Source organism: Lactuca virosa, chromosome 8, assembly GCF_052849685.1.
Source record: "Lactuca virosa cultivar CGN04683 chromosome 8, Lactuca_virosa_CGN04683_v6, whole genome shotgun sequence".
NCBI classification, from domain to species: Eukaryota; Viridiplantae; Streptophyta; class Magnoliopsida; order Asterales; family Asteraceae; genus Lactuca; species Lactuca virosa.
The window spans coordinates 55,343,571-55,360,380 of NC_136433.1; the positions used below are offsets into that span (position 1 = coordinate 55,343,571).

The 16,810-nt window shown below is 39.7% G+C and overlaps 1 protein-coding gene across 1 annotated transcript; it reads left to right on the plus strand.

The window, feature by feature from the left end:
* The first annotated feature begins 2,480 nt into the window (after positions 1-2,480).
* On the plus strand, positions 2,481-6,516 carry LOC145130362 (uncharacterized). Its single transcript, XM_079065176.1, has 5 exons — positions 2,481-2,739; positions 2,950-3,041; positions 3,174-3,562; positions 5,100-5,145; positions 6,304-6,516. The coding sequence occupies exons 1-5, from the start codon at positions 2,481-2,483 to the stop codon at positions 6,514-6,516; spliced, it is 999 nt and encodes a 332-aa protein (XP_078921302.1).
* Positions 6,517-16,810: the final 10,294 nt, after the last annotated feature.

Genomic DNA, 16,810 nt, shown 5'->3' on the forward strand with positions numbered 1-16,810 from the left:
GAGTGCACTAGAGTGACTCAGCGAGTACATGCTTGTCCTCTTCATCCCTGTCCTCACTTGACTCGCTGAGTCAACCCTATACTCCACGGGTCGTCACAGTTCGCGAGTCGCGGGGCAACCCGACTCGACTCGTCGAGTCCCTTATGGGCTCGGCGAGTTCCTCCCATGAAAACTCTCAAAATATCTCTTGAGGTCAGATCTGCTTCACCAACCAGTAGATCCAACCTTCTAACACTCGAAAGTCACATAAAGGTGCAAACTTTACGTTCATGCAATGCTTATCACACCAAAAATGAAGGAATAACCATTTAAATGGGGTTTTACTCTCAAGGCTCACATGAAAGCTCATAAAGCTGGAAGCTTGGGACCTTTTGTACCTCTCTAGGTCCAGATCTATCATCTATACCCAAAGGGACCTCATGTGCTTCACAATCTAAGATCAAAATTGTGCAAAGGAAACCCTAGATTCAAGGAATCTAGCAAATACACGAATTGGGAAGGAACTTGTACCTCAAAACGTGAATCTCAGTGTGAACAACACAGATCCAAGCTCCACAATCATCCTAGCTTGTTCTACTTCCTTCCTTCTTGCTAAAACACACAAGAAATGGTGAGTTAGCCTTCCTCTTGCACCACAAACGATCTCTCTGCTCTCTAGGGTTTCTCAGGGGTGAAGTGGCCGCAAATGGAGGCCATAAAGGCCTTTAAATAGGGCTCAGGCCCTGAGATTTAGGGTTTCACTTTACAGCGCGGACTCGCCGAGTCCACGCATCGACTCGTCGAGTCCCTCATTAATCCAGACAAGAATTTGCAATTCTACTCGGCGAGTCTGAGCGCCTACTCGCTGAGTCCCTCCCTAAAACTCAAGGTAAATACTTAAAATAAGATACCTGGGAATCCGGATGTTACAGAAAGATGTTAAAGGAAAAGGAAAGCTAGTTTTAGATCATAAAGTTCCAATCAAGAAGTCTGAAACTAATTCAAAGAAAGTTGAAAAAGAGTTCATAAAGAATCAAATCAAGAACACACAAAAACAATCATCTTCAAAAGATACGAACTTGAAAAATAATAGGATAAAAGTTTTTACAATAACAAAGAAAGATAACACCACATTAATTAAACGCACTTATATGGTTGATCTTGCATTTACTTTTCCTCTTTCTGTAAAAAGGCTCACAAGGACCCAAGCAATTTTGGGTTCCTAAATCTGCTTAATTTCTGTAGGTAATTCGTGACGAGCAGTTTGACAGTGAATGGTATATCGACAGTGGTTGCTCACGTCACATGACAGGTGGAAGGAAGAACTGCGAGAATTTAGAGAACTTAAAGATGGTCGTAATGTGAAGTACGGAAATAAATCTCTTGGAAAGATTAAAGTTTATGGGATGATAACGAACGGAGAGTTTTCAATTCGTAAAGTGGCATACGTAGAGGGCCTGCAACACAATCTCATAAGTGTTTCGCAGTTGGTTGTTGGGACGGGATTAAAAGTATCCATTGACGACGAAGGGTGTGAAATCATAGAAAAGAAGACCAAAGAAGTCCTTCTAAAGTCGAAGCTCAAAGCCGAGATGTATCTATTGAATCTAAATCCGATACGTGGGAAGCCTGCCATCTGCCTACTAACGAAAGCCCACTCAGACGATAGCTGGCTATGGCATAAAAGACTTTTGCACCTTAACTTCAAAGACATCAACAAGCTTGTTCTTGGTGATCATATGCGAGGGCTTCCTCTACTGAAATACGATAAGGATCATCTTTGTTCAACCTGCAAATTGGGGAAGCAAAGCAGGAAAAGTCATCCAACCATAGTGAATACGTAAGTCATTAAACCACTAGAACTATTACACATCGACCTTTATGGTCCTTCAGCAATTAAAAGCGTTTGTGGCAATAAGTACATTCTAGTTATAGTCGATGATTTTTCACATTTCACTTGGGTGTATTTTCTTAAGCAGAAATTTGATGCAACGCCAAAGCTCAAGGATTTCATAAAGCAGACTGAGCTACAATTACGAAAGCTGGTTCGCAATGTTCGTAGTGACAATGGTTTAGAATACAAAAACCAACCGTTTGAATAATTCCTTACTGAGAAAGGTATATCACACAACTTTTATGCTCCTTACACTCCACAACAGAACGGGGTCGTTGAAAGGCGAAACCGCTCCTTGTGCGAAGCTGCGAGAACTATGCTGTCTTTCGCAAATCTGCCTCTCTATTTCTAGGCGGATGCAATTGCAACTGCGTGCTTCACCCAAAACAGATATATTCTCAAAAAGCGATTTTCTATCACTCCTTATGAAATAATAAATAACCGCAAGCCTAATGTTAAGTTTTTCCATTTATTTGGTTCCAGGTGTTTTATCTTCAACTCAAAGGAACAATGGAACAAATTCGATGCGAAGGCTGACGAAGGTATATTCTTGGGATATTCGCTGATCTCCAAGGAATATAGGGTTCTCAACAAATGATCTAAAAAGATGGAAGAAACCTACAATGTCACGTCCGAAGACAATTACTTGAAGAGGACTCAGACGAATGATAGTCCATTGAAGGAGATCTTTCCTAAACCAAGTCCAGCTACGATTCCACTCTCTACTCATTACGAGGAATTCATACTACTATTTGATGAGCCAGAGAAGGCTATATCATCTGAATCAAAAGCAGCTGACAACAAGGTCGATGAATTGAAGAAAATAATTGACGACGCTGCGAAAGATATGCACAAAGAGCCACCAAGTGCGAATGAACCTCATGACACGAACACTACATTCTAGGGGGAAAGTTCTGAATCAACTTCCAATGCAAGTTTTCAGGGGGAGCACTCTACTCCACAAAAGACCCATGAAAGTCCACTCTAGGGGGAGAATCCGACACCTGAAGAAGAGACATTCACATCATTCGAGGGGGAGAAAGATAATACGAATGATGATTCGGATATACATTCAGAATTTGTGGACATAAATGTTGAATTGGATTCATCTTATGATCCTAATTATCCTCCTCTTACTAAATGGACTAGAGATCATCCAAAAACGCAGGTTATAGGCGAATCGTCTTCAGGAGTTCTTACGAGAGCACAACAAAAGGCGAAGCAAACTGCTTTATTCTCCAAAGTGGAATATTGCATGTTTAATTCGTTCATCTCCAAAGTCGAACCAAAAAATGTTCAGATTGCTCTGGACCATTTGGACTGGGTAAAATCAATGCAAAAGGAGCTCAATAAATTCGAACGAAACAAAGTCTGGAGACTGATTCCTACTCTAAAGGATGCATCTGTTGTAGGGTTAAAGTGGGTGTTTCGCAACAAGCTTGATAAAGAGGGAAACGTTATACGAAACAAAGTGCGACTAGTTGTAAAGGGGTATTATCAAGAAGAAGACATTGACTACGAAGAGACCTTCGCACCTGTTCCTAGGCTAGAGTCAGTTCGCATCTTTTTGGCTTATGCAGCACATAACAGTTTTGAGGTTTATCAAATGGACGTCAAATGTGCCTTTTTTAATGGAGAGCTAGAGGAGACAATTTATGTGGAGCAACCACCAGGCTTTATAAACGAGAAGTATCCCAACCACTGCTATATTCTGGACAAAGCGGTCTATGGTCTAAAGCAAGCTCCAAGAGCCTGGTATGAAACTCTAACTCACTTTCTAAAACAGGCAAAATTTAAATAGGGATCGGTTGACCCAACCTTCTTTTCTTTCGCAAGAAAGATGCTGACCACTTGATGATCGTCCAAATTTATATTGATGACATCATCTTCGGATCTACTAACCCCAACTTAACAGCTGAATTATGAAAGTTGATGGAAACTAAATTTGAGATGAGCTCCATGGGTCCAATTAACTTTTTCCTTGGTTTGAACATAAGACAGAGTCAAGAAGGTATCTTTATCAACCAGGAGGCCTACGCAAAGACCTTGCTCGCTAAGTTCGGAATGGTGGGAGACTCAAAAATGATGGTTCCAATGGCATTCAGAACGAAACTAACCCTATCTCTGAAAAAACCAGCTGTTGATATGACCCTTTATCGTCAGATGATAGGATCATTGATGTATTTGACAGCCAGTCGACCAGACATTATGTTTTCCGTTTGTTATTGTGCTAGGTTCCAAGCGAATCCTCGCAAACCCCACATGGTAGTGGTCAAGAACATTTTCAGGTACTTAAAACGAACCTCCTCACTAGGCATATGGTATCCATCAAGCTCAGGTTTCTTCGTACAAGCTTTTTCGGATGCTGATCTGGGAGGGTGCGGCCTGGATTGAAAGAGTACAATGGGAGGATGCTAATTTTTTGATGGCAAGCTCGTGAGTTGGCAATCAAAAAAGAAAACTTGTGTATCCCTCTCAACAGGTAAAGCAAATTACATTGCTGCTGCCTCCTGCACTTCACAGGTCATTTGGATTCAAAGCCAACTTCGTGACTATGGCATTAAGATGAAGCGAATCCCCTTATACTACGACTCTGAAAGTGCCATTCACATTTGTCATAACCCAGTACGACACTCAAAGACGAAACACATTGCGTTGAGGTATCATTTCATCAAAGATCACGTGGAAGATGGTAATGTTGAGATACATTTTGTAAGATCTGCTGATCAGTTGGCAGACATCTTCACGAAAGCCTTACCTGAACCTACCTTCAATCGTATTCTTCAAGGCTTGGAAATGATAGAAGCCGAGTCAGTTCTGAAACCACCTTCGCATAAATAGAAATTTTAGTAACTTGCGAATTGGTGCGAACGCTCGCAGTAGTTCGCAGTCATCATTTGTCCTACGAATGGATGCAAACGCTCGTAATGGTTCGCAGTTCACTATTCATTTATGGTTCGGAGCTTCGTGTATCCTTATGTTTGTTGTATATTTCTATTTTTATTTTCTTTTCAGAATATCAAATTACAAAAACATTTTACTTATTTTTGTTTTTATTCCTTTTTTAGAAAAATCAAAAATCCAATATATATATATATATATATATATATATATATATATATATATTACTTCTTTCTGTTTTTATTTCTTTTTCAAAAAAAAACTCAAAATTCAAAAATATTTTCTTTTCTTTTTTTCTTATTTCTTTCATTAGTTAAATGTGCAGATTTGAAGGCAAAATCTCTACTTTTCAATCACGAATGATGGGGCAAGTATAAATTTCTTTATCTATGAACTAGCTAAGTATCCGTAGAAGCATGCTGCTGCATGTTGTCTGAAGCCTCCTAGACTCTATGTTGAAGCCTTAATGAATCGATAATACCAATCGTTTCTTCCTAATTAGGCTGCGAATTCACATATGTCATGAGCTACCTCGTTCTTCTCACATTGAGTAAAGAGTTAGTTGCTTGGTCACTTTCGCATAGCAGAGGTACACTATTTTCTTTGGAACCACCTCATACTTTTCTCAACTACTTTCGCATTCACCAATGTATCCCTTGAGACTCTCAGATATTACCACTGAGGTTTATGGTTACACAACTTCTATGTTTATGATCTTCAATTCGTTATCACAACGAATTGAGTGAAACCCAAAATCCAACAAACTTATACGAATTGACGGTGAATAATATACATGTTCTAGACTATTCACCAAGGAATTAACAAAACTCCACTTTCGTGGTATGTACCAAGAAATTTCTTTTTCTTTTGCGAGATCTTAATGAAATGCTCTAGATCTAAGACATTTCTTCCCAGTAGATCCAATTTTTATTTTTTTGAGATTTCAAAGCGAATCCATGTCACTCAAAATAATTCCAAAGCTTACTTGTTCAATTGACTATACTGGTCAAACAAGTACTCTATTCGAACGTTCGGACTTATATCAAGTTTCAGAGTTTGATTGGAGCATTAGCCACCCCATTGAGCCTTAAGAAAAGATGCCTTTCACTGTTTCTTATCAAAAAATTGATCGTAATTCAACGGGAAACCACATAGACACTTCTTGGTCTCTCTTGACTTCGAAGGAAGACATCTATGCCCGAGATCCAACTGTTTCGTGTCTTAACTGACATCACTAGAATCCCTTAGAATTTGTTGATTTATTTCTTTATCTTTGGCACACTCTTGCACGAATATCGCTATGATTTTCCAAAGTCTAAGTTCATGGTACTCATGATTACTTTGAGTTTCGCAGATCAATTGATAATGTTTTGCTGTGAATGCTCATGGAAAACGAAAGGGTGATGGTGACGCGACAATCTCTAGTGGATAAGAATTTCACTAGGTGCGTGAAATTTGAAATGAAACCTACTATATTGCCGTCTGACACCATTTTCAGAAGTAACAGCTGTCAAATCGTGCTTTTTCAGGCGACGTTTCAGAGATTAGAACGCAAACGTCGTTTAATTTTTCTCTCTCTCCTGGCTAAGGGTATAAAAGGTTTTTTCAACGATTCATTCTTACCATTGTCAAACAATTTCAAAAACCCTCAAGCAATTATTCTCTCTACTGTTCATCTCCTTCTCCAAAAAGCATCAATGGCAGCCTCATCTTTCGTTCAAGAACAATCAGCACAATCATAGTTTCTCAACATCAAGCCAAATCAGAACTTGATTCTCGATCTAAATCCTTTCAAGTATGATAGCTTTCTTCTTCCCATCAACGAGTGTTTGAAGTACTCCACTCCGGTGCAAGCTTTGGATTAAAATGGAGAATGTTCCTATGTCGCTTTTATCAAAGGCTTATTCATCTGCATGCTACATCAAGGAAGAACAAATAATTACCTTCGAGATTCACGACAAGAAGACCTCCATCTCCAAAACCACGTTTTGTTCTTTGTTATGGCTTGCTGAACGTGATGATATGGTGGATCCTGAATCAGTCTCTAACTCTTCCATTATAGAGATGTTCTACCAAATGGGGTACAAAGAAACCCTAACCACTATTTCAAAGGTCAGAAAACCTAATCTTCCTCCTCAATGGAACGGTCTCTTTACCTTGTTATTTAAGGCCTTTTCTGAAAGGGTAACTGGTTCAGATTGCGCTAGCAAATTATTCATGACCCTCTTATATGGTATCTACTTGGAGTTGACATTGATTTTGGTGCGGTTCTTTGGGCACAATTAGTCCAAAGCACCCATTCCACAACTCGACACAGTGAAATCTCATGTGCTCGATTCTGGATAATCATTGTTCAGAGGGCTATCGAGAAGCATAAGATTCCTGTAATGGAAGACTCCTTAATGACCTCTATTGAAATCTTTCACACGACGGACATCATCGTTGTTGAATACTCCAAATTCTCGTTCGTGGGCTCCATACCTGACGCAATGTTTCGCAGTGTGCCAGCTGCAAGAAAAATCCTTGAAGAATACCGAAAACTTCCATTCCCAGGCACTTGTCCCTTTACACCTGAGATGCGAAGCATCGTTGATGCAATTGACAAACCAAAGAAGGGAGTTAACAGACATACTGCGAAGACTGGTCCCTTCGAACCAGCCCAACCACCAAAAAAGAAACGAGTTAAGAAGCCAGCTCGCAAACCCAGATCTCCTACTCCCAGTGCATATGAAGGAGGTTGTTCACAACGAAGATGATGGCATTGATGGGTTTTCAGCATTCTAACACTCCTATGGTGTACATGCAACCCTAGAAACCTTGGATCTATGTTTGACTAAGATACATGCAAATAATTATTTTTCCAAGGTTCTTATCCTAACTAGCATGGCATGGGGTACTTGAATCAAATAAAACTAGTAGAATTACTTACCTTGTAGTAGTAGTTGATTGCTTGGAGTTTGAGAGCCTAGCACCAATAATATGGATGCCTCAAATGGAAGTCACAAATCACCACAAACTTGGAAACTTGAGAGAATAGTCACAAACTTCTTGAAATCGGCCCTCTTAGTTTACACACATCAACTAGTGTAATTTCAAGAACCAAGGCCTCCTTTATATAGTGTGGTGGATTAGGGTTACATCCATGTAAACCCTAATACCCATGTCTTTTCATTTCCATGAGATCCATGGGTTAAAGCTCCATGGAGTATCCATGGACTTTCTATGCAAGCCTAGCCCATTCCAAATAAGCATTAGCCCACACTATATAAATACAAGAGCCCATATTTAATTAGTCATACTTTTGATCTCTAAATTAATTCTAAATTAATTTTAGATCAACACTAGTTAAATAATATGATTTTATATTAATATATTAGAACTTATAATATATTAATAAATCATAACTTATACTATTCTCAAAAGATTATCCGTAAATTGTTCGGGTGAAGTGCAACCCAAATGGACCATGCCGGGTCGAGTCAAGTACATACCAAATATAGTTATGGACTTAGACACTATATCCAACAGTCTCCCACTTGGATAAGTCTAATAACTATAGTTGCAAGTATGACTTCAGGAACCGTTCAGCAATCGTAGCTCTTTAAACTCTGTTGAACTATGAAGCGCCATTTAAGATAAGTGATCATATAACCCTCTGTTCTAGATATCAGCCAGACAAATACATGGAACATGGTCTTGCTTATTGTCCAACATTTGTTTCCCGATTTCCGATTTGTTTGACATAGAACTTAACTGAACACATCAATTTAGTTCTGACCGGGCCCGGTACATAGGTCAAAACAAAATCATCGAGGGGCCCAGATATCGCTTCTAATCCTAGAAGGAACAGATAAACTTCGACGCATATGTTTGCTCTACTACTTGTTGAATTACACACAAAAGCACGGTTTATAACATCGAGTTACCAATGCGTTTTCGTGCAATCAATGCATAACCAACTCATAGGCAACACATCATATCTCTAGGTTTGAAGACTTATATGATATTACCGTCTCACGATCACTCGAGATAAATTCCATGAAGTGATACAAGTGAGCGTTGGTTGAATCCAATACTCAGAACTTATGAGCACTCATGAGTGCTGTAGCCCCGCTTTGTCTAACATCTTAGACCTCTACAAGCCAACCCATGACAGTATTGATTCATATCTACTTCCAACATATGACGGACTGTGGAGAGTTTGAATAATATTATATAAACCATAACATAATTATTCTGGAAGTCAAAACATGCAAAAAGAAATAATAGTAAACGATTGACAAGAGATAGCAACACTTTACTCATAAATAACAGCTTTTATTTATCATCAAATGTCAATTACATTTTACAAATTTCAAGATTATCTAACTACTAAAACTAATATCATCCTTCAGCCCTATGCTCCGAGCATGCTGGAGATGCTTAGCCCGAGTCAGTCCCTTCGTGAGGGGATCTGCTGGGTTCTCATCCGATGATACCCTCTTTGCCACGAGGATTCCTTCTTCTATTCGATGTCTGATGAAGTGATATTTTCTGTCAATGTGTCTGGATCTCCCATGATCTCTTGGTTCCTTGGCTAAGGCAACCGCACTATTACTGTCACAGAAAATCTCCATTGGCTCCTTTATAGCTGGTACAACTCTAAGGTCTCTGGTGAACTTCTTTAGCCATATAGCCTCCTTTGCTGCCTCGCTTGCTGCTATGTACTCTGATTCACAAGTGGAATCAGCCACGGTCTCCTGCTTGGAACTTTTCTAAGTAATTGCCCCTCCGTTTAGAGTAAAGACCCAGCCCGACTGAGAGCGGAAATTATCCCTGTCAGTCTGAAAGCTAGCATCACTGTACCCTACAACTCTCAAGTCCTCACTGCCACCGAGGGTAAGGACCCAGTCCTTAGTCCTCCGTAGGTACTTGAGGATATTCTTTACCGCAGTCCAGTGTGCCTTTCCAGGGTTCCCCTGATACCTGCTAACCATGCTCAAAGCAAAGGCTACATCAGATCGAGTACACGTCATAGCATACATGATCGATCCTACAGCTGAAGCATAAGGTATTCGACTCATTTCTGCTATCTCAGCCTCAGTACTAGGGCTTTGTGTCTTACTCAATCTGGCGTTACTCTGGATGGGTAACTCTCCTTTCTTGGAGTTATGCATGTTGAACCTTTTCAACACTTTGTCCACATAGATGCTTTGACTAAGTCCAATTAGTCTTTTACTCCTGTTTCTGAAAATTCTTATCCCTAGGATATAGGCAGCTTCTCCAAGGTCCTTCATAGCGAAACACTTCCCAAGCCAGGACTTTACTTCCTGCAGGGTTGGGATGTCATTTCCTATGAGTAGTATGTCATCCACATACAGTACCAAAAAGCTGACTATACTCCCACTAGCCTTGATATAGACACAAGATTCATCTTCACTCCTTGAAAAGCCAAATTCTTTGACTTTCTCATCAAAGCAAAGATTCCATCTGCGAGGTGCCTGTTTTAATCCATAAATGGATTTCTCGAGCTTACATACTCTACTGGGGTACTCTGTACTGACAAAACCCTCTGGCTGAACCATGTAAACATCTTCAGCCAACTTTCCATTAAGGAAAGCGGTTTTGACATCCATTTTCCATATTTCATAATCATGAAATGCAGCAATAGCTAACAGAACCCTTATAGACTTAATCTTGGCCACTGGTGAAAAGGTCTCATCATAATCAACTCCCGGAGTTTGAGAATAACCCTTTGCAACCAGTCGTGCCTTATAAGTGTGTACATTACCATCCATGTCGGTCTTCTTCTTGAAGATCCATTTGCACCCAACTATCTTACGATCAGGTACATTGTCAACCAAGTTCCAACTTGATTGTCATACATGGACTGTATCTCGCTATCCATAGACTCTTTCCATTTAGCAGCCTTAGGGCCTGCCATGGCTTCCGTGTAGCTGTTAGGCTCATCCAGATTTACCAGTGTGTTATCACTGATAAGTGTCTCACCTTCTGCAGTAATATGAAAACCATAATAATGCTCAGGTGCATTCCTAACTCTGGTGGAACGCCTCAGAGGTATAGATTCTTCAGTCGGCTCAACAGGAGTTTCCTCCTCAGGTTGAGGGCTAGGGTTTGAGGTTCCTTCACCACTTGACTCTTGAATTTCCTCAAGGTCAATTTGCCTCCCACTGTCTCCTTGGCTCATGAATTCTCTCTCTCAAAAGAATCCTCTTCTTGCTACAAAGACCACATTATCACTGGGTCTGTAGAAGATGTAACCAAAGGATTTCTGTGGGTAGCCGATGAAAATACACCTTTCGCTTCGGGGTTTGAGCTTATCGTGAGTCTCGCGTCTCACGAAAGCCTCGCAGCCCCAAATCTTGATGTGGTCTAAATTGGGAACTTTTCCAGTCCACACCTCGTGAGGTGTTTTGGCAACCTTCTTTGTAGGGACTAGATTAAGGATATGGGCGGCAGTCTCTAAGGCATACCCCCAAAATGAGATTGGTAGCGAAGCTCGACTCATCATGGAACGAACCATGTCCAACAAGGTCCGATTGCGCCTCTCAGCTACACCATTCAACTGTGGTGTCCTAGGAGGTGTCAATTGTGAGACAATCCCACATTCCTTAAGATAGTCAAGGAACTCAGTACTAAGATACTCACCACCACGATCGGATCGAAGCATCTTAATGTTCCTGCCCAACTGATTCTCCACTTCTTGCTTAAACTCTTTGAATTTCTCAAAGGTTTCTAACTTATGCTTGATTAGGTAGACATATCCATATCTACTAAAATCATCAGTAAAAGTCACATAGAACTGATTAGCATCTCTTGTGGCGGTTCTGAAGGGTCCACATACATCCGTGTGTATGAGGTCCAACAAACCTTCACCCCTAGCACAAGTACCAGTAAAAGGTGACTTTGTCATTTTACCAAGCAAACAAGATTCACAACTATCATATGACTTTAGGTCAAATGACTCCAAGACTCCATCCTTTTGGAGTTGGCCTATGCGTTTCTTGCTTACATGTCCAAGACGACAATGCCATAAGGATGCTTTATCTAAGCTAGTGGAAGAGTTAATACACAATACATTATTTCCTAGATGATCTACAACAGATACAGTTTCATACACGCCATCACAAGGTAATGCTTTAAAATAAAGAACATTATTAAAGAAAGCATCAATACTACCATTATTATTATCAAAATAAAAGGTAAAACCTTGTTTATACAATGCATGAAAGGAAATAACATTTCTTGCCATTTCTGGCAAATAATAACATTTATTCAAATCTAATGTAAACCCACTATTTAGCACTAAGGAATAAACTCCTATCTTGGTGACAGGTGAAGCTTTCCTGTTTCCCATGATCAAGTTTATCTTTCCCTGCTCCACATTCTCACTTCTTTTGAGTCCCTGCAAATCACAACATATGTGAATACCACAACCTGTATCAAGGACGCAAGACTTAGAATGAGGTGAGTTATTAGACAATATAGTGTATATACCTGCATGGTTGGGTTTTACTTTCCCATCCTTCAAATCTTGCTGGTACTTTGGGCAGTTTCGCTTCCAGTGCGACTTTTCATGGCAATAGAAGCATTCAGCCTCATTAGGGTTAGCAGAAGGAGTGACAAAACTTTTCTTGGTTTTGCTTGAAGAGGAGCCTTCAAGGGTCTTACCCTTGGTACCCTTAGAAGGGTTCTTTCTCTTCTTCCCTTTGCCATGCCCGATTGCCAAGACATTGGCCGCAGTTGGAGTAGGAGTAGGAGTAGTAACAACCGACTTACCCTTTAGACCACTATCGGCGGTCTTCAAGAGTCCTTGAAGTTTGCTGAGGGTGACTTCTTCCTTGTTCATGTGATATGTCATGCGGAATTGATCATAACACGATGGCAAGGAGTGCAAAATGATGTCTATTGCTAACTCCTCAGGGAAGTTCACATTCAGCTTCAGTAAACGGTCCACATACCTTTACATTTTCTGCATGTGGCCCGTGATGGGTTCACCATCCTTCATTCGGGTTGTTATCATGGAGGAGATTATTTCATATCGCTCTTGACGAGCACTTTGATGGTAGCGGTCCATCAAGTCCTGGTGCATCTCAAAAGGATAATAGTCCTCATAGGACTTTTGGAGCTCGGCTGTCATGGTGGCCATCATGATGCATGCCACTTTTGTAGCATCTCTTTCATGTACCTCATATTCAGCAAGCTCTTCAGGAGTAGTAGTTGGCTCGGGTACCTTCAGCTCCTTGTCGAGAACTTATTCTTTGTTCTCATACCGAGTGACCATCCTGATGTTTCTGATCCAATCTGTAAAGTTGAACCCATCAAAGATGACTCCCCCACAAAGATTCATGAGAGAGAAGGAGCTAGTAGGGTTTGAGCCAAAAGCATTGTTATTGGAAGACATCTGAAAAGAAGAGGGAATAGATTAGATTAGATATAGAGATAGTCCTTAACAAAACACCCAAATGTAATATTAAGGCTAGGACCCAACATAATATTTTATAACTTAGAAGAGGGATGCCGTAAGCTAAGCTATAAGATATTTGAAGGTAGGTGAATGACGATTCACCAATTTCCACCATGAAAAACGAAATATTTAATTAGGTTTTAATTGGTTTAGAAACTCCTAGATTCTTTGAGATTCATTGAACTTTCTTCAATGGCATGTTTCAATCTCGAGTGTGCCCTTCAAGTTTTGTGACTGGGATGTCGAGGATCACAAAACAAGGTGTGAAGTAACCATGCAAATTACTTGGTACCCTTAATGTATTACCCCTCAATCGATGTGCCGGTTAACCACACACGCTCCATCGATAATATGATAAACATTAAGTCACCCTTTACCTACCTTGTTAAGTTCAAGTTAGTGTGTCGGTTAACCACACACGCTCCACTAACGACTTAAACAAAGTGTAAAGTGTAATTTCATGGATTAACACCTTATTCACATTTTCCTAAAATAACTAAGATTGGGAATTCAATAAAGTTTAGTTACTTTAGTATTATCATTATACTTTTAATGAGAATTTATAAGTCCTTGTCCTACCCGTTCGGCTAACGACCCTCCACCGATCAAGGAAGCGGTGGGTGAGAGTGGACACCTATTAAGTTGCCATTTTATAGGCAACAACCTTATACCCCCCTTATAGACCGGCTTCGTGAATGAGACGTACTAGCGGTAAGACGACTTGATCTTATACATATATAAATATTATTAAACTTATAATATTATAAAGTATAAGGGTTGAATTTTAACTTTTAAAATTCTAGGGGTTGGAACTAAAGTTTTTAATATGACTTTACATGTTCCAAAACTTGAGGGCAAGTTTTGTAAACTTTCAAAACTTTTCATTTCTCATAACTTATGAGTTAATGGTTATTAAAAATGAAGACTCTTCATTTTTTGTAACCTATGTGTTCTTTTAATGGTTATTTATAAATGTGACTTTTGGTTATCCATAACTTAAGAACTAGTTATGGACTCCATTAAAACACATAAAGATCAAGAATTAATCTAATCAATTATTAGCACATAATTTCTATGATCTTCTAAATTCATATGTTTATGAATGTTCATATCAAAAATTTCAAGAATCGTAAGTACATATACAAAACTTGAAATTTTGATACGAGCTTTTGAACAAAACTTCAATTTTCAAGTTTTTTTTTTGCATCAAGTATCAAATAAACAAACCAGGCTCTGATACCACTGATGGGTTTTCAGCATTCTAACACTCCTATGGTGTACATGCAACCCTAGAAACCTTGGATCTATGTTTGACTAAGATACATGCAAATAATTATTTTTCCAAGGTTCTTATCCTAACTAGCATGGCATGGGGTACTTGAATCAAATAAAACTAGTAGAATTACTTACCTTGTAGTAGTAGTTGATTGCTTGGAGTTTGAGAGCCTAGCATCAATAATATGGATGCCTCAAATGGAAGTCACAAATCACCACAAACTTGGAAACTTGAGAGAATAGTCACAAACTTCTTGAAATCGGCCCTCTTAGTTTACACACATCAACTAGTGCAATTTCAAGAACCAAGGCCTCCTTTATATAGTGTGGTGGATTAGGGTTACATCCATGTAAACCCTAATACCCATGTCTTTTCATTTCCATGAGATCCATGGGTTAAAGCTCCATGGAGTATCCATGGACTTTCTATGCAAGCCTAGCCCATTCCAAATAAGCATTAGCCCACACTATATAAATACAAGAGCCCATATTTAATTAGTCATACTTTTGATCTCTAAATTAATTCTAAATTAATTTTAGATCAACACTAATTAAATAATATGATTTTATATTAATATATTAGAACTTATAATATATTAATAAATCATAACTTATACTATTCTCAAAAGATTATCCGTAAATTGTTCGGGTGAAGTGCAACCCAAATGGACCATGCCGGGTCGAGTCAAGTACATACCAAATATAGTTATGGACTTAGACACTATATCCAACAGACATTGCTCAGAGTTCGCAACCACCTGTCACTACGAACCCTGAGGTACAATTTTCCACTGCTTTCTTCCAAACACCTCCTCCATCTCCCAATCCTTCTACAGTACCTATCACTATCGCACCGTGTCCACCACCTGTTAGTTCGCAAGTTCAAACCACTCTTGCTCATTCCACTCCTTTGTTCACGGACTTTACTGCCACCACCACTACTATGGACTTGACCAATGAACCTCCTGTCACTATCAACGCATCTGATGCGGGGGTAGAGGCGTCAGGTTTCACTTCTGGTCATTCAACACCTACTATTTCTCCTCTAAGACAAGGTGATTCAGATACATTTTTCAAAGGTGTTAGTTTTGGTTTTGAATCCTTTCAGTACAGTTCCTTCAGAGTTTAGGAGCATAGTGATGATGATGCCCCTATAACTCAACGACAGTTCAAGACTATCAACGAGAAGCTAGATTCGTTGATCAGTTCTTCTCAAGCTTCATCAAATGATGTTTATCCTAAGGCAGCGGTTGAAGCCTTTTTCCAGTCAATGACAAAAGAGCATCAGGAAAATTTGAACAAGGCGAATCAAGCGGTTTTTGATTCGACTGCTATGTGCAAAGAAGTGACTGAAAAGGTCGAAAAACTCATCTCTGAAGCTCAGACCTTTATGTCGACCTTACAGACATCTACTGAGTCAAATACCTCTAAGGAAAATGAGGAGATCGTGGGTCTTCACACCTCACTACGAAAAGAAAAAGAAGCTCTTGTGCAGGTTTGCACTGATCTGCAAACGGATAACACTGAGTTTCGGACCTCAATCTCTACAAAAATTGATAAGCTTCATGAAGATCTGGCAGTTGAAAGAAAAATTATGGACGAACTTGCTGCCAAAACAATGAAAGTCCAAGTTCAAGCTGCCAAACTCGCCCAAGCAAACAAAGAAATTAAGGAGCTTCAGTCTGAACGAGCTGTAATTAAGAGCTGTGTTGGCGATGTTAATGCTTTGCTCTCCAATCTTCTTGATACTCATGATCCCATACTTCCAATCTCCATTCGAAGGCATTTGGCTGAAAATTTTCGTCCTGCTCTTGCCATGCTTAATCGAATTGAAGGTGTTTCGGAGTCTACCGTCCTTCCAAAACAAGGGGGAATCATCGAAAGAACCACCTCAACAACCTCCGAAGACCAATACTGGTGCATTTGGTCATGATGAGCAAAATCTGAAAGTCTTCAATGAACCAAAGGATAATGTAGCTTCGAGTTCCAGAGGCAAAGAAAAACTGGTAAACAACGATGATGAAGAAGAAAGTGAAGTTGATAAGCTAAAGAGAAAGGCTCGTGATTAAGTTCTAGATGAAAATGCTCGCATTGTGAGAGAAGCCGAAGAAAAGGAGCAAGCCCAACGTGAAGCTCAGGTCACTTTGGAAAGTCAAAAGACTTTGTTTCCACCATGGACCTTGGAGCGGATGATCAGTGAGGCTGTTGAAAATCCTAGCATGCATTGGTTGGAACCTGTAACCTCTTTTGATCTAGAGAATTCGTAGGATTCTCAGTTCGACATGCCTATCACT

Bases quoted from the DNA above. Each gene is read 5' to 3' on its own strand.
- LOC145130362 (XM_079065176.1), top strand. From the start codon at position 2,481: ATGGAAGAAACCTACAATGTCACGTCCGAAGACAATTACTTGAAGAGG. The intron at 2,740-2,949 runs GTGCGAATGAAC...ATATACATTCAG, and splicing joins TATGCACAAAGAGCCACCAA to AATTTGTGGACATAAATGTT. The intron at 3,563-5,099 runs GTATCCCAACCA...TTAAATGTGCAG, and splicing joins CCAGGCTTTATAAACGAGAA to ATTTGAAGGCAAAATCTCTA.